At 38.5% G+C, this 21,595-nt stretch overlaps 1 protein-coding gene across 3 annotated transcripts in view; it reads left to right on the forward strand.

Moving 5' to 3' along the window:
- Positions 1-21,595, forward strand: part of Ccdc39 (Coiled-coil domain containing protein 39) — a 622,904-nt gene that overhangs the window by 558,954 nt on the left and 42,355 nt on the right. For all 3 annotated transcript variants that reach the window (XM_067759763.1, XM_067759764.1, XM_067759761.1), the window contains one exon: positions 12,448-12,613. In XM_067759763.1, the coding sequence (XP_067615864.1) occupies positions 12,448-12,613 (166 nt within the window). The remainder of the gene's footprint in view (positions 1-12,447; positions 12,614-21,595) is intronic.

A 21,595-nucleotide genomic window follows, 5' to 3' on the forward strand; every position in this document is an offset into this window, starting at 1 on the left:
AAGTCCTTTTGAGATAATTTGTCCGTTTGAAAGCTAGGCATATTCAACCGGATAGTATCTGGTCCGCGTGAGTTTTATGGGACGTGTTTTTACCCATTGAATTTCAGCCTGAGTGATAACTAAAGACTCGTAATTTATCGACTGAGTGGACTGTATGGGCTTGATTCGATGGAGGAAGCTAAAAATGTAGGTTACCACTCGTAATGCCCTCGGCCAAGATGAAAATCGGCCTAAGATGTCGGGTTAATTCTCAGAAATGTGAAAAGCCTCAATTTTTCGTTCTTCGTGAGGAACGACTTTCTAACGCGATGAAATGGGTCATTGCTCAGGGGGTTTTAGAAGCCAGTCTGGTCTGGTCCACCAGAGTAATTGGTGAATTAAATCCTGTGGTCCACATCCTCGAGTACGTAAATTTCCAACTGCATGCTGGCTTTTCCAGCAACGCAAGGACGATTGATGAATCAGACCATAAACACATTTCAATGTCTCCGAAAGGTAGTTGATTAATTAGACTTTTTATGCATTTTGATAGTGGCACTGCACCGCACAGCTGAAAGGGCGGTAGGCACACTGTTTGCAATGGTGGTACTTTTGTTTTAGAAAAAAGAAGATGACATGATACTTTTTCATCCGGTTGACAACGTATATATACAGTTGCACAATATGCTTTCTCAGAAGCATCCCAAAAGCCATGAATTTTGATGTTTTGGTTTGGAGAAAACTCAGTCCATCTGGGTATTCGAATTTTTTCGATAACGGGTAGGTCGGATACGAATTGAATCCACTTTTGAAGGGAGGGTGGTTTGCCACATCAGTCCCATTCAGTACCTTCTAATCGCATCTGCTGGAGCAATATCTTTGCGTGGATCAGTATAGGGGCAAGCCACCCTGCAGGATCGAAAAGTTTTGAAACTGAGGATAAAATTTGCCTTTCAGTCGCCACAGAAGGTATTTTTTTGGGTTCTATGGTATACGAAAAGGAATCGTTTAATGCATTCCGTCTAATGCCGAGGTTTCGTTGAACTTGAGCAATCAAATTACAAGAAATCTGAGTCAAGCAAGTCTTCGGCAATATGGACAAGAAGCTCTGGATGGTTGGCTGAGATTTTCTTAAGGGGGAACCCCGCGGAGTTTCGGCAATGAGTGGTTTGAAATTGCGCTTGTATGTAGGAGTGAAGGTCATCTCCTCCAAACAAGATGTCGCCGACGTAAATTTCTTTTGTGAGAATTCTCTCAGATATAGGGTAGGATTTCCTCAAGTCCTTTGCCAACTGGTGGAATGTTCGGATAGCCAGGTATGGAGCACAACTTACCCACCGCTTTTAAGGCAAAAATCGGTAAGTTTTTTTGTCATGGCTTCGTAGGAAAAGAATGCTCTGATACTGCTGGTCGTCCTAACGCAGGAGAATCTGGCGGTACATTTTTTGAATGTCTCCATTGAACACATATTTATAAAGATGCCAGTTGAGAATGAACATAAGGCCAGCTTGCAGAGTAGGACCTAAGTGGAGGATATCGTTCAACGATGTTCCAGAAGACGTCGGCTTAAAAGCATTAATCACTACTCTAACTTTGTGGCAGCACTGTCCGGCTTCACTACCGAATCGTGACGAAGATAATTGGAAAAGTATTTTTCGTTTTGTTGAATTTCTTCGCAAGAAGTTTGTTTCATGTGCTCAAGGGTTAGATATTCTTCTAGTACATGATTATATTCAGATTCAAGGAGCGGAGTTTTTTGAGCATATGTGCCATGAGAATCGCTTGTTTCATCGCCTGCGACCGAGACGCACCGAGAGAAATCTGGGATGGGAACTCTGCTTTAAATGGTAGACGTGCGACCATTGGCTTTGCCGGTATGTGGTTTCTTGATAGAACGACTCACACGTAAGGTCGTCATCGGATGGAGTATGTGATTCAGTGACTCCTTCTAATTTCCAAAAACGTTTCAGCTGGAAGCTCAGATCCTCGTTTGAAATTGGCGTGGCATAAGTATGAAAGGTTAAACATTGGGTGGAAGTTAGTGGTCCGCTCAGATACCAGCTAAAAACGGTATTTTGCGCGAGCAAACTTCCAAAAACTCCATGTCTTATTCCCTGTAGGAGGATATGGGGTATAAGGCACTGCCAATGACAAGATGAATTGGACCGAGTGTACAAAAGTATGGACCCACAAGATCTAAATCCTGAATTTCCGAAAGATTTGGTTTTGATAATTTAAAAGAAGGAAGAGAGCTGTGGAGCTGTTTTAAGACGGTGGCGTTTGTATGGATAAGGGTTTTCTACTACTTTTCCGCCCATCTCGTATGGTAATTGAAATGATAAGTATTTCAACAATGGAACGAAAACTTTTTTATATGAAAATTTATTAATTAAGTCGGAAAATGTAACTCGTGATTCGATCCTTCTTGCGACAGTGCAAGGGTTAGGTGGAATTAGGGGACTAATGCAACACAAGTGCTGCTTCTGGTTATTTTATTAGGAAAAATTCAACTTACGGTTTGAGGATAGATACTTCCTTTGTTTTTCCTTTTGTTTGATGTGTTGGAGGTAGTAATGAAAATGATTGATCCGTATTTGGTGACCAGATAAAAATGTTGGATGATTTGTAGATGATTTGTATACTTAGTCGGATCCGGTTGCTTGGTCGATGCAGGATGATAGCACAAGTAAAAGAGAGTGAGCTGACGCATCGCACTCGTATTTATAGGATATACTATTGATGGAAGGCAACTCCAACAATGTTGACTGTAAGTATTGAATGGCAACTCCAGTCTACTCTACAGCCAGGGTTGCATGAACGTAAGTCATACAACTAGTGTGGTGAATGCAAGTCACTGGAGGAAGTAGAAAGTGATCGCAAGTCACAGGTGGAGCGGTTATGTGAACGCAAGTCACGGAACCGTTTCATATTTAAGTGAGCGCAAGTCACTTAAACATGAAGTAAATAAGTTTTTATGGCCCTTAGGCGGTTTTAATATGGTGTTCTTACCACTACACTTACTAGATTTAGACTGTAAATTTTTACATGGAACTATCCACATAGTTCTATTAAGCGAACCAGATCTATACTAAAGGTTTTTTAACTATTAGGAAACTACCGAAAAAGTGACAAAACCAACTAATTGAGCCGTTTATTTTGAAAGTGGCATAAGTCATTTCATGTCGTTTAGGTTCAGTGATAATTTGTTTGTATTTCTCCTCGCCTCCAGTTTGTTAGAGTCCAATATCCAAAAGATGCAATTCTTATTATTATTTTATAATTGTAGAACCATCTATATATGCATTCGTTCAAAAATAACAATGCATTTAAGACCATGAGTTCGAAATGACGTATGCCACTTTCAAAATAAACGGCTCAATTCTAAAGTGGGAATGTAATGCAGGCGGGACACTTTCCACCGCCTGGGAAATCGCCATGTTAAAGTCGCCAGTTGAAGGCATGTAAGAAATTGAGGGCAAACTATTTGTGGTTACGGATGCACCAGAAGTGCACCAGTTTCGAACTAGAGATTCTTCGACAGGGTAGTTTGAAAATAACTTCACCATTTTCATTGCATGATGGCTTAGTCGTATGTTTGCAATTTTATCAGAGAAGTGGTACATGATTTTCATATAAGTTAAGGAGCCCAAGGACTAGGGCTCCAAAAAGTTAAAGTTGGGGGCCGCACCGCGGCCCCATTGCAACCTGTAAAGATCCAAATAAAAATAGCGTTTAGTCCGCTTAATAATATTTACCATTTATTTCCGTTCAATGTCAAAAACAGACTGACTTTATCATTAACTTAAACTAAGCTCTAAGCTTCGACATTAATCTAAGTGATTTCATAATTGCTGACACTGCACTTCCTACGATTGGCCAAAATAATATTTTATCGCTTGCGTGGCGAATCACACGACTTGCATTTTGTCCGCATATCATATCGCTTACGCTGCAGTTCCCGTGGATTGCATTTTGTCTGCTTACGCAATATGATATCGGATCAATTACCTACGTTGGCTTTGCTTGTGTTTGTTGAAGTGTGGTGTCAGCAAATTCTTACAAGTAAGTGTGTCTGCCCCCTTGTTAAATACCCCCCCCTTTAAACATCTGCGTCCCGTAGATGAGCTCCTTTTTCAGAAGGATCCTTTGCATGGCTTGGCTGGTCCTGATCTGTGGTCTGATTTAGTCTAGGAAAGTTGATTGTAGTAGTGAGTTTTCTCCAGATAATGTAGCATACGGCTGCTAGAATAGCCAAGGCAAGAGCGTCAAAAATTAGCGAAAAGTGAAAATTATTGCCAAGTTGTTTAAGCTGATTAATATTTTCCATGCTCAGGTCGTGAATGTAGTTAAGGTTCAATTTTAGTCCTTCGCTCGTGATGTTTACCAAGGGCGGTGGCAGGGCCTGCGCTGTGCGTACTGATTTGCTGGTGAATGTTTGATTTCCCACCGTGACTGTTTCGTTGTTCAAAATAATGTCGTACGTTCCATTTAGAGTTGTGGAGTAGTTCCTCCCTTGTAATAGGCCTTCAAAGTTTGTAACAAATATTGTTGAGTCTGTGATCATCTCGACGGTTTGGGTGTTGTCTGGTTCAAATCGGCATTTGGCATCGCCACCTTTAACTAGCCTAGCTAGGCACCCGTTTTCCCGAAGTTTAGTCAGGGATTTGGGAGAACAAATTGTTGTATTGCTGATCGAAGGGCAATCCTCGTTCACCCCGAACGTTTCAACTTCGTTTATTAGCATTTTTTTACAGCTGAGGTCAACGTGTTGTCCTTTTATAACAGCGGCCCGTGTTATTAGGAGTCGGTAGCCATCTGGTTTTACCTTTGGCATTGAGAGTACGTACAAAAGTGTGCTGCCGTTTGAATACACGTAGGCCGACCCGTACTCTATGGATTCAATGGTGTTCTGATATGGTAGGGAATCTTCCTCCATTATGAGCCTTCCAATCTCGTCTCGATCAAGAAGATTTGTGTTGATTACGCCAGATTTCGCCACTGGCACGCTTGGACGACTTCTGACACCTGTTCCTTCAAGATAAGGACTTTGCTTAAGTCAAGAAGTTCGATATTCTCCTCGCTAATGTTTTTGCTTATAGCGTTAATGTGGAGCATCGCTTCGTTTGCTTTCTCGATTGCCTCGCGGGTACCGTTGAATAGTTTTTCGTTGACCCGGTACTGGTGATTGTTGTTTATTATCACGTCATTCATGCTTCGAAGAATATAGTCCCAATCCGCTGCATCTGGAGACCCAGCTATCCACTTCCATGCAGAACCAATCCAGTCAATGGAACGTACCCTTCGTGATTTGCTTATTTGTAGATCGTCGAGACGCAGCTTAGTTTGATTTAGGTGGAATTGTAACACAGTCCGCACAGCCCTGCTTGTAATATCGTGCTCTGTCGACTCCATCAATTTGACCAAAGCCGTGTTGAAGTAGTTTAGGTCGACCACATTGACTAAACTGAAGTGTCCGTTCAGGATCCAACCACGCCCGTGCTCAATAGTTACCAGTGGGGAGCCATAATTGTAGATGTTGAGGCCGTACACGCCAGATATTAAAAATAAACTGTGTTCCATTATGGAGAGAAAAAAAAACTCATTAGTGTTGGTAAGATTAGTATTGACCATTTTTTGTTTTTAGGCACTTTTTTTATTTATCCCAGGGACGGTGAACTAATAATAAATGGTTACATAATGTAAATCTTGTTTTCTTTTGTTTTTTTTCCTTTTATTATAATTATTTAAAGAACATTCTATTGTATAATAAAAAAAAAATCTTTCCACACTAAGGGAAGAATTGAAAAAATTAAATTTTTTGTGTGCTTTTTTGAATTGAACTGCAATTTATTTATGTGTTTTTTGTTGCGTTTAAATGTATTCCTATATCCTACCACCGTCCCCGGCTACCCATCGTGGTACTTGGAAGGTCCACAGGATCCGAGAGTATGGATATGAAAGGGAAGTAGTTTGTAATTCTTTACTTTTGTTTGAAAGGTAGCGTTAAAGGTTACTACCCTTGGATTGGTAAAGAAGCTGAGGAAAGAGGATAATATTTCTAAGGATTACTGAAGTGTTTCCTCTTTACTCCCTTCTTTAAAGTTTTTTATGTTTTTTTTTTTTTTGTTTTTTTTCTATTTTTTTTTTTGTTTTGTCTAATTTGTCTTTTTAGTAAGTGCATAATTAGTTTTTTGTTGTGGGCAGATTTCTTCTCAAGAAAAAAAATTTTATTTTTTATTTTGCCTCTTTTATTAAGCGTTTAATTAATTTCTTGTGGGCAGATATTGCTTCATTAAAATTTTTTTTTTTTTTTTGTTTTTTTTTTGTTTTTTTTTTTTTTTTTGTTTGCAATATTTTATGTTGCCTCTTTAATCGCTTATGTGGTTTGTTATAGAAAAGATCTTTGATCTTGAAATTTGGCGGACGCCTTTTTTGCGTCGTCTGTGCTATAGAATTTCAAATCTTTGTGGTCCCTTATTGGGACATCTTTTTGTTGTTGACTTCCCGTGGTGACCTTATTATATTTTTTTTTTTTTTTACCTTATGTTGGCGTATTTTTTATCTGCGCTTTATGAATCCTTTTGCCAGTATCTGTGATATTAGTAGTGTATTACTTTGGCTAGCTTAGCGCGGAGAGTGACGGATGCTTTATTTTTAATGTGAAAAAGCTTGGCAAATTTTGAAAATTTGTCTATGCAAGATAAAAATTTCTCCCCTTGAATTTCAAAAATGTCCACATGCACTATTTCGCATGGATATTTCGGCACTGTACTCTCCTTTATCGGTGGTACTGCCGGATGCCTATCATACTTGTTAGCAAGAAGTGAAATTTTTTATCTTACTAGCCATTTTGGGAAAATAATACTTTTCCAAGATTTGTTCCCTATTTTCTTTTGAGTTTCTATGGGCCCTCCTATGTTCTGTCTCTATTATACCGCAAATCCTATCCTCGTTGGCCACATCCTCAACCACCCTCCGAGTTATCCTAATTTTGTATAAAAGGAAATGTTCTATATATACTTCTTGTAGGAGTTGCAAGTAACTTTCTGTAATCTTTATTCCATTTATGAATGCTGGGTTTAGGCGCTCCTTCAAGGCTTCGGTTAAGCTGGCCTTTTCAATTATATCTAGTCTCACATAATGACGAGTGAATCCTGGATGTGGGTTTTCAACACAAGTCATTGCATTCCCCTCCGTAAAAATTATTTGGTTTCGGAAAACGTTCAAAGGGGCTTCTAAGGTCCGAAGAATCCTGTTCAGCACTGTGAGCTGTCCCCTCGTCACTTCTAGCTTCTGTTGGTGCATCGTTGGGTTCCGGCGGTGCTGTCAAATGGTTTGCCTGGCATGGAATTCTGGAGAGAGCATTCGATTTACCAGGAGTGTAAATCAATTCGTGGTTATACTCTTCTATTCTAGCCTTCCACCTCTTCAACTTGGCGTTATAGTTTCGACTTGCTAACGCAAAAGTGGGAGGCTGGTGGTCAGAGAAAATTCTAACTTTTTTCCCCCCATAGAGGTAGGATCTCAAGTTGTCCAGAGCCCAAACTATAGCCAACATTTCCTTCTCGTTTGTGGCATAGTTTTCCTCTGTTCTACTTAAAGATCTTGAGATGTAGGCGATGGGTCGATCTTTCCCTGTTTCTCCTTGGGATAGCACCCCACCAATGGCATAGTTTGAGGCGTCGGTGGTAAGGTTGAATGGTTTTTCGAAATCTGGAAATGCGAGAATATCTGAGAAAACGAGTAGTTTTCTTAGGGTATCGAAGGCCTGAAGGGCCTCGGAATTCATTTTGATACGCACTCTTCTAGATTGGTTTGCCTTGACCTGCGAATTCTCACCGCGTGTGAGATTGGTCAAGGGTTTAGCAACCTTAGCGTAATCTCGAATGAACTTTCGGTAATACGACGTCATTCCCAAAAAGCTTTTTAGTTCCTTAAGCGTTTCTGGGGGTGAGAGGTTCTCTATACCTTGGACCTTTGAAGGATCTGCCTTCATCCCGTGGGATGTTATTACATATCCCAGAAATTCTACTTCCGTTCTCATAAACTTAGTTTTTTCCAAATTCACTCTCAAATTAGCATCCGCAAGCTGTTTAAACACTATCTCTAAATTTACTAAATGTTCGTCGGTACTTTTTCCAAAGACAATAATGTCGTCGATATACACGTAGCATATCCTCCCTATATACTCTTTAAGGACGTCATCAATCATTCGCTGGAATATAGCCGGAGCGTTTTTTAACCCAAAAGGTAATCTCAGAAATTCTTACTTTCCATTCATGGTTGAAAACGCTGTTTTGGGTATATCTGTTTCTTTCATTGTGATTTGGTGAAAGCCTGAGGTCAGATCTATAGTCGTGAAATATTTTGCGTTCCCTAAACTGGCCAGCGTTGCATTAATATCTGGAATAGGATAGGCGTCTGGCACGGTGACTGCATTCAGACGTTTGAAGTCCACTACCATTCTATACTGCTTTTCACCAGAGGATTTGGGTTTTTTCGGAACTACCCAAATAGGAGAATTGTACGGGCTTTTGGATGGTCGTATAATTCCTTCTTCAAGCAACTCAGTAATTTGTTTTTCTACCTCTTCCCTCATGTTTGCAGGATATGGGTAACTTTTCGTGTATATGGGCTCATTCGTGGTAGTCTTTATCTCAGCTCGAACTGTGGTTTTAATATTTATTTTGATGTTAAGTGGACCGAACAAAGGAGAATATTTTTCTATCATGGCTTTTAGGCTTGGGAGAATTCCGTCGGGTATATCGTCAGTTTCGAAAAAAATTAGGCTTCCTACGACTTTGTTTTTGAGCGGAATTCTTATATTGGGATCTATTGTAAGGACATGTTTTTCCCGTCTATGACGGCACCCAGTTCTTTGAGGGTGTCATTGCCTATTATCCCATCAAACGAGCTTAAACCAGGAAGTGCGTAAAAGGTCACCATAGCTTCGTTACCAGCATTTTGGAAAAATATCCAACTGATTTTTTTGTTTATTACTACAGGTCCTGCTACGGTGGTTACTGAGAAGGGTGGATTGACTGGGACTGTATTAGTTGCCAATTCAGGTCTTATAAAATTTTTATTTGCCCCTGTGTCAACTAAGAACTTTAGGGCTACTTTGTTTGGTGTCAAACAAGTGAGATAGGGTATACTGGATTGCGCGGTAGTCCTCATATGAAATAGGCTGGTGGCCCGTCCGCCATAAAATTTACCTGCCGGAAGTTGTCTTCTGTCGATTCAGCATACGCCGAAGGTCCGCTTTCTACATCTGCGCTGTTGGCCTCCATGTTGTAGAGCCTCTGCTGTTTGGGAATCTTTTCAATCGATGATGTAGGTCCCCTTTTGAAGGCGTTGTTATTCGTCGGTCGGTTCATGTAGTTCACCTGTCTGGTTTGAACACTGTCGTCGACATCCATTCTTTCCGCAGGTTTTGGGGCTGCGGGTCTACCAGGAGGTGCGGTGTTCGTCCCTTGATTGCCTTAGAATCTGTTGTAGGATGACCGGCTATTCCCTTGAGTATTGTTCCGATTCGTCCAGTTGTATGTAGACCGTGAACGGGTAGGTAACGGTGGTATCTGAGTAACTTGCGACAGGGTATTGGTGGGGACAACTACTCTATTTGGAGTGTTTGCATGGACTATTGTGTTCCTTAACGTTAGGTTCTGGATGTCAAGGCAGGCCGAGTACGCTTCTGGCAGTGTTTTTGGCTTCTGCACTATAAGCATACGCGACAATTCTGGACTGAGACCCCGTATGAAAACATCGAGTGCCCTGTTACGGTATGTTTCCACAAGGACCGACACGGTTTCCTGGCTATAGTCATCGCACTTGATTTTGTTCACTATTAGAGACAACTGATGATTCACCGTTGCGTAGAAATCACCTAGTTTTGAACCTCTCTGAGCTAGCTGATTCAGTTGGTGCTCTAAAGTCCTAATGTGCCTTTTATCTGCGTAATGCAGCGATAATACCCTTTCTATTTCTACCCAATCGCTATCGAAAACATTATACGCTACCAGTGCTGCATCGGCAAAGCCACGGATTTTCTGCCTAATATGTTGCAGGATGGCACGATACAGGGGCTTTTCCTTGACGATATCGTAGTCCGACAGAATTCCTTCAACGCTGTGAACCCATGGGATGAATTGAGAAGGGCTGCCTTCAAAAACTTGCAGCTCCCTCACGCAGTCGGGAAGTCTGCCAATATCCTTTAGGTCTTGCTCCGACAGTGGTGTTCGCACCGCTGCCAATATCCCCTGTGTCTGCGTTCTTACGCCACCTTGTTCTACTCTTCCCAACCGCTCATAGATTCTGGCAAGATTTTTTTCTAAACTCGCGTTATTGCATTCAATTTCCCCTAGCCTAGAGTTCAGAGCAACACCGTTGCTTTCGATACCCCCATGCGTGTCTCAAACCGCCTAATCTGCTCGAGGAGAGCATTGATGCCCCCATTAAGTTCATTAACTTTCGTGGCTAAAGCGTCCATTTCAGATTAAAAAAAAATTTAGTTTGAGATTAAAAAATATATTTTTAAATTTTAATTTGGCACACGGTGGCTCTTTAAAAATTGTTTTTATTTTTTTTTTGTGTTACTTACTGGCGTTCGCGATCACCTGACGGGATAGTCCTTATAGCACAGACGATTTGTTTGTTTTTTGTTTTAGTTTTAAGGTTGTCCTTACACTTTGACAGTTTCCTGCAAAGAAAAAAAGGACTTTAGTTACATTTGTGAAACTTTTACCGTGTTCTTATGGCAACGGCGACATGTACCAAGTTGGCGTTTCGCAGTACATTAGTCTTTAAATAAATATGGTTTTGGTCAGGGGAGGCTGTGTCATTACTTTTTAGTCGTCAACAATCATATTGAAGGCAACCTACTAAGGCACAGTTGCTCCACAATGCTCTGGACATATTGCAAATCTTTAGCGTGTTCTTATGGGTACGCTGAAAGTATCGCAAGTAACGAGTGGCCGTTTCCAGTGTGTGCTGATGTGTACCCTGGAAACTCCACAAAAGGATAAGCCGGCCCAAGTGTGTTCTTATGTGTATGCTCGGGTTAACTTTTAAAGCCGGCCCAAGTGTGTTCTTATGTGTACGCTCGGGTTAACTTTTTCAGAAGGAAATTTTTGCCGTATCCTGAAGGGAGCGGCAAGTTGCATATTGCAAAAAAAAATTTTGTCTACATGACACGGTCACAGGAGTCGTTAACCATTTTTCGACCTTTGGTATGGTGAGGTCCGTCCTAGAAGTATAGGTATACGGACTCACCCAGCCAGTGTGATTATACGTGCACTTGGAATAGCAATAGTGGGGCCGTAGGATAATTCACTTATAAAATTTTTCAATTTTCGTGTTGAATTTTATTCGCGCGCCAGAGGATCTTAGGGGTCACAGGCTCGCTTCTTTTGATATTATTCCTGTATAGCCCTCTGAGGGCTTTTAGGATTGGACGTAGTAATTTATTGCGTGTAGCATCACTTTTCACTCAACTTTTTGTTATTCACTTGTTTTTTTTATTATTCGTTTTACCTCTCCTGGGGAGAGGAGCTTTTATACCCTGGAGGGTCCCGAAGGGAATCGCAGAGTTAAGCTATCGTTATAACCGGAGGGTCCCCTCGAAGGTGAATCTCGGTTTTGGTATTTTCGTTATTGACTGTACAAGCCTTAAGTTATCTAAGCTGAGGTCTTGCCTCTCTATATATTTTTTTATTCCTTTATCGGTAAAATTTCTATTATTTTTTTCTTAGCACTCCACTATCACTATCACTTTGTCACTAATCACTATGGACCTCACATTTAAGGAGGTCCTTTTTGAAGGACCCACTTGCCAGTGGGTCCCTGCTCGGGCGCCAGTTAAAGAGCCCAAGGACTAGGGCTCCAAAAAGTTAAAGTTGGGGGCCGCCCCGCGGCCCCATTGCAACCTGTAAAGATCCAAATAAAAATAGTGTTTAGTCCGCTTAATAATATTTACCATTTATTTCCGTTCAATGTCAAAAACAGACTGACTTTATCATTAACTTAAACTAAGCTCTAAGCTTCTACATTAATCTAAGTGATTTCATAATTGCTGACACTGCACTTCCCACGATTGGCCAAAATAATATTTTATCGCTTGCGTGGCGAATCACACGACTTGCATTTTGTCCGCATATCATATCGCTTACGCTGCAGTTCCCATGGATTGCATTTTGTCTGCTTACGCAATATGATATCGGTCAATTACCTACGTTGGCTTTGCTTGTGTTGGTTGAAGCGTGGTGTCAGCAAATTCTTACAAGTAAGTGTGTCTGCCCCCCCTTATTAAGTTATATGTGTAAGGACTCTTAAAGCCTGGAAGGAAGAAAATGGTTTTCTGAAAAAGCATAATTTTTTGTTAGTTCGTGTATGGTCACTCCAGTTTAAATAGTCTTGAGTTTATATTTTCAAAATGTATTCTTTTGTATACCCTTACATATCTTTTCTTAGATCAAGTTTTGGAGGAGATGAAAGAGTTACAGTATAATTATTGCCAAGCTTTAACTCGACTTAAATCCTTGCGCATTCAACATCGCCGAATAGAGAAAGAAAATGATAAAATCCTTAGAATATGCGAAGGACTGGAACGGCAGCTGGAATTTTCGAAAGGGAAAAAGTAAGCACTCATCCCAAATATCTGTAAAATTTAACTGATGCTTTGAATAACTTTAGTGATATTTGCACCATATTTGTTAATTCGTTTGTCTGGAATTTTTCTTGACTTTTGTTTATATTACTAAACTATTAATGTTCGTTTATTTAATGGTGTGTTCAATTTGTATTTAATATTTAAGAATTCATGACCTCAACACCGACTTATAATAATTGAATATTCAATATTTATGTTTATTTAAAAGAAACTGAAAAGAATGAAACATTTATTGGAATATTGCGATGGTGCCATTTCGAAAACCGCCACGTAATCATCATCAGGCAGCTTCGTAATGTTATCAAAGGTTTCACCGAGATTCGAACCGCGCATCACACGGTGAAAATGCAGTTGCCTTGACCACTATGCTATCCTGCTTGTATTTGTTTTCTTGCTTACTTCAGTTTATCTCATTTTTACACTAACACAATTGAGACATTCTGTATCTATATTAATTTGTGTGTTATATAGATTCGTTTTTGTAAAGTTCCTATTTCATTGCGAATATGAAGCTTTTTGGTAAACTCGTGCTTGGTTTTACATATTTATGTTTGCTTCTTTAATGGTGTGTTCAATTTTTGCATAATATTTAAGAGTTCATGAGCTTAACACCGGCTTATAATAATTGAATATTCAATTAGTTTGTTTATTTAATAGAAACTGAAAAGAAAGAAACATTTACTGGCATATTGCGATGGGCCATTTCGAAAACCCCACGTAATCGTCATCAGGCAATTTCGTAATGTTATCAAAGGTTTCACCGAAATTCGAACCGAGAATCGCGCGGTGAAACTGCAATTGTCTTAACCACTATGATATCCTGCTTGTATTTGTTTTCTTGTTTATTTCAGTTTATCTCATTTTTACATTAACAACACAATTGAGACATTCTGTCTCTATATTAATTTGCGAATAAGAAGTTTTTGGTAAACTCGGGCTCAGTTTTACATATTTATGTTTGTTTGTTAATTGATGTGTTCAATTTTCACTTAATATTTGAAAATTCATGATCTTACCGGCTTTTAATATTTGAATATTCAATTATTTCTTTTCAATTTCCCTTAAACAAACACAATAATTGAATAATCAATTATTACAAGCCGGCGTTATGCGCATGAATTCTTAAATATTAAACTATTAAGGCAATTATGTAAGTCCATTAGGAGAATATCATTCATTTCATAAATTTTTAAATAATAAACTATTAAAGCAATTATGTAAGTCCATTAGGAGGATTTCACGGTTGATACAGGACAAATCGTACGAATATTTTCAGGACCTTAAGTTAATGCCAACTATAACTGTTTCAGATGAAAATTGCATAAAATTGTGAGTACATGTTTAGATAAAAAATAGAAATCAGCTTATGAACTATTAGTTTATGTTTACGAAAAATCACAAATAAAGATGTCTTTGTACGGGACAGCAAAAAATTTCCGGATTTTATGGTTATATTAATTGCATTTTCTTTTCTGAAAAAATTTTACCTTTAGGTTCTGTAATCGTTGGCTTGTGGCTAGCAAAATTTAACGCGCCCCGAAAAATAAAATCACTGGCAAATAAGCACTCTAAATTTTAGTATAAACGAAACGGAACGGAACGATTTATTTTTGCTGTGATTGAACCGGCTGCTTTCCAACGATTGATTTGCAAGTATATTTGCAGAGTCGAATCAAACTGACAGCAGCAGAATTTTATGTACATACATTTATGTGGAATTCAGATTGCCATTTCAAATAGCGGCAGTTTTACATATGTACTTTGTATGTTGACATGTATGTATAAAATAACTTCAAATGGAATATAAAGAACATGAAATAATAAAGAAATGGAAATTAGAGTCGCCAGGCGTTTATTCAGTCATCGTAGTTGATAGGGTAAATAAGCTTCGTTCGGTAGATGGGCGTTTTGTGACATCCCCGCCCCCGTGAATTCATTCGATTCACTCATTATAAGAAATATCTAGAACGGCCAGCGTGGACACAGCTCGCCGTTTCACTCCTGCAGTTGTTCGTACGTCGACTTGTCGAATTTCACCATCTCGGCCTGGGTATTGTTCCTCCACTACACCGCCGCACCATTCTATTCGCGGCACGGTCGGATCACGTATGAATACCAGATCTCCCCTTTGGATTGAATGCGTCCGTTGGCACCACTTCACGCGACGTTTAAAAGTGGGAAGATACTCCGCTATCCAACGCTTCCAGAAATGGTCACGGATTTGACGAGCAATACGCCATTGTTGCCGAATAACGCAAGTATCGGCTTCTCCTGGAATATGTGCGATATTCGCCGATCCCAACAAGAAATCGTTGCGAGTTAAAGGCTGCTCTTGATTTGCGTCTATTGGTGCGTAAGCGGGCGGGAATTTATGATATTTTCCGTCACAATCAAAAAACTGTGGAAGGTGTGCTCTCTTGGCTTGGCTTTTCTCATTGTTTGTTTCAAAACTTTCTTCACCGACTGAACCATGCGTTCCCATGCTCCTCCTTCAGCCGGATTGACCGGCGAATTTAAGAGCCACTCGACACCTCGTTTTGATAACTCGCTTTGTATTTGGTTGCAGTCGAATACTTCGTCGAAACGTTTGGCTTCATTGTTAGTGCCAACGAAGTTCTTTCCGTTGACCGGATCGGATAACGGTTATGCAGGAGTCGGTGCTTAGGTCGAGAGCAATATCCAAATGCACCGCACGCATGGTAGGGCACGTGAAGAGAGCCAACCATCTCTTCTTGGTACTGCGTCGAACCGTCACGTATACAGGACCGAAATAGTCGAAGCCCGTGTATGTGAACGGTCTCACGTATGGCGTTAATCTGTCAATGGGAAGGGGTCCCATCAGCGGTGGGATCGGGGCGGCCTTGCGAAGGCGACACACTGCACAGCTGGCTATAACGCTTCGTATAAGGCTTCTCAAGCGTGGTACCCAGTATACACGGCGTATGGAACAAATTGTTGATTCTGTGTTTTGGTGGCCCATGATTGTATGATGATGCAAAATTACTAGCTTTGTAAATGCGTGTGTAGGCGGCAATATTATAGGGTGTCTCACTTCCATTGGTAGCCAGCTAGCAGCATCGATGCCCCCATGTACGCGCAGGGCTCCTTCTTCATGAAGATATAGCGACAGTTGTAGCAAAGAGCTTTGGCGGGATATACTTTGCTGGTTACGAATTTGTCTTATCTCTGTATTGAAGGCTTCAGCTGAACAATACGGGGTAGGAGGCCCTTTGCTGCTTCGAGATCGCTGGCTGTCAATCCGTAGTGTAGGGTTCTTATTATTTTTATTTAAATTTGTATTTTAGTTACTTTGAACTTTGTAATTTTTAAATGTATTATCAATATTTTAAGTTTCAATATTGATTTTTCAATTTTCAAAAATTATCATTATGGTGAAAAATTTGAAAAGAATTTGACGCATACTTTTGGGCGTTTTAAAAAAAATAATTTAAAGTTTTGTTATAAAATAAAAACGTGGTTTCAATTACTACATTGGCGATCCTGCCAGTTTGTGAAACAAAAAGAAAAATGTACAAAATTTAAAGAAAAAGTATCGCAGTTTCCGATGTTTTCTAGTCATACACATCTAAAAAAACGAACCCCAGAAGGAGGTATACCACGGCCAGATTACATTGAGCATCTAGTTGAAGAATATCACACAACCACCAACATAGCAAAATCTAATCGAAGGAAAATTAGCAAAACAGACAACAAAAAGCAGACAAAAGGTGGCAGCAACAATAAAGCAGCACCAGCCGTAAAAAAAAGCGGGCATAAAGCAAAAACCATTATACCAACGCGACCTTAGAAGTTCGACGGAGACAAGTGAAAAATATGAAAGTGTAGTAAATTGACAAAAGAAAAACTTGAACCAGTGCAGTGTGCTGTTGGAAGAATTCAATAACAAGAAAAGTGTTTTAATATAAAGGCAACCAAAGGTCACCTAAAAAGCTTACAACACAGAAGCCAAACGCAACGATAGCCAGACATTTACTTATTAAACAATAAGCACCGCATCCTAAAGAACTAAATTAGAGCTTCGTTAGCCACGTGTACCCAGTGAGCCAAGTCACAGTCAAGCAGAGTTCGAATTATACAAAAAGTGCATCTATTTCTTTTGTACGCTCTACGTAGCGTTCTTACACATAAACTTTAAAAACATCAATCAATTTTAAAGCCATTGCACAATACATTGTCCAATTTCATCAATCAATTTTAAAGCCATTGCACAATATTAAAACCATCGTCAAATTTCATCAATCAATTTTAAAGCAATTACACAATTTAAAAGGGAATAAAATTTTGGAAGAAGAATTTTGAGGTTGGTTTGTTCTAAATTAAATATATATATATTGTTTATTTAAACAGTTATTATAAAATATAAATATTTTTTGATACTGATATTTAATATTTTTTTAAATTTGAAAACTCCTTCTTCAATTTAGTTAAAATGTTTCATTCTCCACGACACAATAAACACAATTCTACAATCACACAAAATTTAAATGATTCGCTTATTGATTTACAGAATAATTCTTCTCAAGAAGAATTAGTAAATCCATATGCAAATCAAAATAATTCTAAAATTTGTGCTACATCTGTCAAACTTCCACAATTTTAGACTAGTTGTCCAGAAGCGTGGTTTATACACGCTGAAACACAATTTAGCACCAAAAATATAACTCAAGAGAATACCAAACACGAACACATTATAACAGTACTTCCACAAGACGTAATAGTAACAATTTTAGATTTTATCCAAAACCCTCCCCTCACTAACAAGTTTAGTGAACTCAAAAAAATTTTAATAGAAAGACATTCTCTTAGTGAAAATTCAAAGCTTGACAAAATCTTAAATGATTCTGAAATGGGTGATCGCAAGCCCTCTGAATTTTATCGGTCATTAATTTTGTTAGCCGGTTCAAATTTTAGTGAAAATATTTTAAAGAGAATTTGGTTGAGAAAACTTCCCAAAAATTTAAATGCAATTTTGGCTAGCTCAAGTTCTAATAATATTATTGAATTAGTAAAATTAGCGGATAAAATTTTTGAAGTTATGAATAAAAAAGAAGTTTTCTCAGTAAATACAATATCAGATACAAAAGCTCAAAATTCAGTTATTGAAAATCTAGTTAAAACCACTTCTTTAATGTGTGAAAGTTTTCAGAAACTTTCTTTGGAGTTAGCAGAAATTAAAACAGAAGTGTATAGGAATAAATCTAGGTCGCGTTCTAATTCTAGGAATAATTTTAGAAATTCTTTTAGGCATCGTTCTAACTCGCGTAATAATCCAAATTGGTTGTGTAGATTTCACAACAAATTTGGAAATAATGCTAGAAGTTGTGAACAACTTTGTTCTTGTAACAAAAACAAAGATTCAACAAACTAAATTCTTCCGTTGTTGCAGCGACGAACAACGGAAATTTAGGATTTTCGACGCGTCGCTTATTTATTTTTGATAGAGAAAACAAACAAAATTTTTTAATTGATAGTGGAGCCGAAATTTCGGTATTACCCGCGTCTAAATTTCCTCATACGAATCGTTCAGACATAATTCTCACTGCAGCTAATGGCTCAACAATTGCCACTTACGGGAAAAGGCTTTTAAACGTGAATTTGGGTTTAAGACGTGAATATCCCTTTACATTTTTGATTGCGGATATAGCCAAGCCAATAATTGGCGCTGATTTTCTTTGTAAATATGGTCTCCTTAAAGACATTAAACATAAACGTTTAGTAGATCCATTAACCAATCTCTCAGTTAATACAGTATCCTACTTGTGTGATATTCCCTTTCCTAAATTATTTGTGGTTGACAATAAATTTACAAAATTATTAAAAGAGTTTCCGTCACTTATTTCAGAGCCAGATTATACTAAACCTGTTAAACGTACAACAATACATCGACTTGTAACAGAAGGTAGTCTTCCATTTTCTAAGCCCAGGCGAAAATGGAGTTTGATTTCTTAGTTAAAGCAGGCATTTGTCGGCCTTCAAATTCTTCAGTAGCATCACCACTTCACCTTGTACCTAAAAAAGAGTTGAATGATTGGCGTCCATGTGGTGATTTTAGAAGATTGAATATTGTAACTGTTCCTGATCGTTATCCCTTACCTCACATTCAAGATTTTAATATGAACCTTCGTAATAAAAATATATTTCCAAAATTAGATTTAGTTAGGGCATATCACCAAATTCCTATGGCTGAAGAAGATATTTATAAAACTGCTATCACAACTCCTTTCGGTATGTTTGAATTCATGGGAATGCCTTTCGGACTTAGAAATTCTGCACAAACCTTTCAAAGATTCATAAATGAGGTAGTAGGTGACTTAGATTTTGTATATGCTTACATCGACGACTTACCTATTGCAAGTAAAGACGAAGAACAACATTTAAAAGATTTACGTATCCTTTTTCAACGCCTTACAGAGTACGGTTTAAACATTAAACCAAGTAAATGTACTTTTGGTGTAACAAATATAGATTTTTTAGGACATAACATTTCTGGAACAGGTATTCGACCTTCCGATGAAAAGGTATCAGCTATTCGCAATTTCGAACGTCCAAAATCAGTTAAGCAGGCACAGAAATTTATTGGTATGGTAAATTATTATCATAGATACATTCCAAAACTAGCAGAATTTACAAACAAAATTTATGATCTAATTAACAAAGTAAGTAAGAAACGTGACAAAACTTTGGTATGGGACGAGAATTCGAATGAAGCTTTTGAATGCATTAAAGATAAATTTGCATCTACGATACTGTTCAATCATTTTAACAAATATGCTAAATTATCTTTAACAGTAGATGCATCTAATACAGCGATTGGGGGCGTTATACAACAAAATTACAATAATAAAATTGAGCCCATTGCATTCGTTTCTAAAAAACTTTCTCCAACTGAAATTAAGTATAGTGCTTTTGATAGGGAACTATTGGCGTTTTACTTAAATATAAACATTTATTTATAAAACAGATATCTTTTGGAAGGACGACAATTTACAGTTTATACGGACCATAAACCTTTGACTACTGCTTTAAATTCAAAAACAGAACGAAGTCCTAGACAAACGAGACACTTGGAATTTATAGCACACCTAGCAGACCCGCCAGACATTGTTCTGCCCTAAATTTGGTCTATCTGCATAAATTATAATAAGCTTTTCCGACTAATCTCCCCTCCCCCCTTCTTCACTTTTTCTTAACCCTTTTATTCACTCCCTCCGTCTTTTTCACTTCATCTATCTCTATCTTCGTCTCACTCTATCTCTTTCTCAGTCTCCTTCTCCTTCCCTCTTTTCTCTTACCTCAAGTTCTTCTCATTCTTCTTCATCATTTATTGCCAGTCCAAGAGGGTGGTATCTATTTTGTTCCAGTCCCATTCCGAGTCCCGGTCCCACTCCGAGTCTCAGTCCCAGTCCGTCTCTTGTATACTTCCCGGAAAAAAGGATCGTAAATACTAACATAGGCAAATTTATTTACCAAATTTCAGGCAAATCGAATAGTACGTATGTAAATAGGTATGTGGGTATTATTAATTCATGTCTTTATTTCGGCTTCGCATGCATATGTATCAGTTTTGCGAGGTTGATGCGACTACATATTACACACATTGTAAGGGTATCCGGGTTCATGTCTTGGCCTATATATCGAGACAATAGTCACCAATAAGTATGAAAACTACCCTTTACTAAAGCACTCATCAACAGCTTTCATTTGATATTCATATTGTATAAACTTTGTCTAGGGGTACACCGGCCCACAGTTTGGCCTATATCTCGAGACCCTAGTCACCCAGGGGTATGCAAATTACCCTCTACTAAAGCACTAATCAACAGCTTTCATTTGTTATCCATATTCTATAAACACATTCTAGGGGTACCCGAGTCCACGTTTTCGCTTATATATCGAGACCCTAGTTACCCACGGGTTCGAAAAATACCCCGTATCAAAGTACTCATAAACAGCTTCCATCTGATACCCATATTGTACAAACATATCCTAGGATTACCCAGGCCCACTTTGATCTCAAGACCCTAGACAGAACGGGATAAAAATTATCCTATGTCTGTCTCCTTGTTCTAAGCTACCCCTCCACCAATTTTCAGCCAAATATGTTCATCCGTTCCTTCCTCTTCAATCACTCTTTACCTATTTAAAAAAGCGCATCAAAATAGGGAAAGAAAAAGCGACTTTGTTTTATACGATGTAGTGATGTACATCCATACATACCTATAAACCTACGCCCGAAGTTAAATAACGCAGCGAATGCTATATATGTACGTACGTATGTGTCGCATCATGCCTCACTCAAAAGGAATTAGCGCGCACAGTTCACAGCGAACAACCACACAAACACATTTTTTGTTAAAAATGTTACTTTTGTTTAAACAATTTAGCTGATATAAGAAAGGAATCAGCTATATTTTTTGATGCAGATCGAAGGTAAATATTTCAAAGTTTTACTGAAGAGTATAATTTTTTAAATCCATCCATTCGTTTATGAGTTATAGCTGTGTAAACAAAAATTTTATGATTTTTTACTACATTTTTGCAATTTGACACGCCCCTATAATATATATCTTCAAATTATATTAACTGTAGCTAAGCTTTCAAATGCAAAAAAACCGTTTTAAAATCGGAGCAGTCTGTGTGAAGTTATGTGCATACATGGCATTTAGCGACTTTATTTTATAAGATTTACTAGCAGACCAGTCAGACGTTGTTCTGCCCTAAATTTGGTCTCTCTAACTCTGCCCTCCCCTCTTCACTTCTTCTTAATCATTTTATTCACTCCTCCCTCCGTCTTTTTCGCTTCATCTATCTCTATTTTCGTCTCACTATATCTCTTTCTCAGTATCCTTATCCTTCCCTCTTTTCTCTTCTCTCAAGTTTTTCCCATTCTTCTTCATCCCTTATTGCCAGTCCCAGAGGGTGGTATGT

This window comes from Eurosta solidaginis, chromosome 1, assembly GCF_040869045.1.
Source record: "Eurosta solidaginis isolate ZX-2024a chromosome 1, ASM4086904v1, whole genome shotgun sequence".
In the NCBI taxonomy this organism is placed as follows: domain Eukaryota; kingdom Metazoa; phylum Arthropoda; class Insecta; order Diptera; family Tephritidae; genus Eurosta; species Eurosta solidaginis.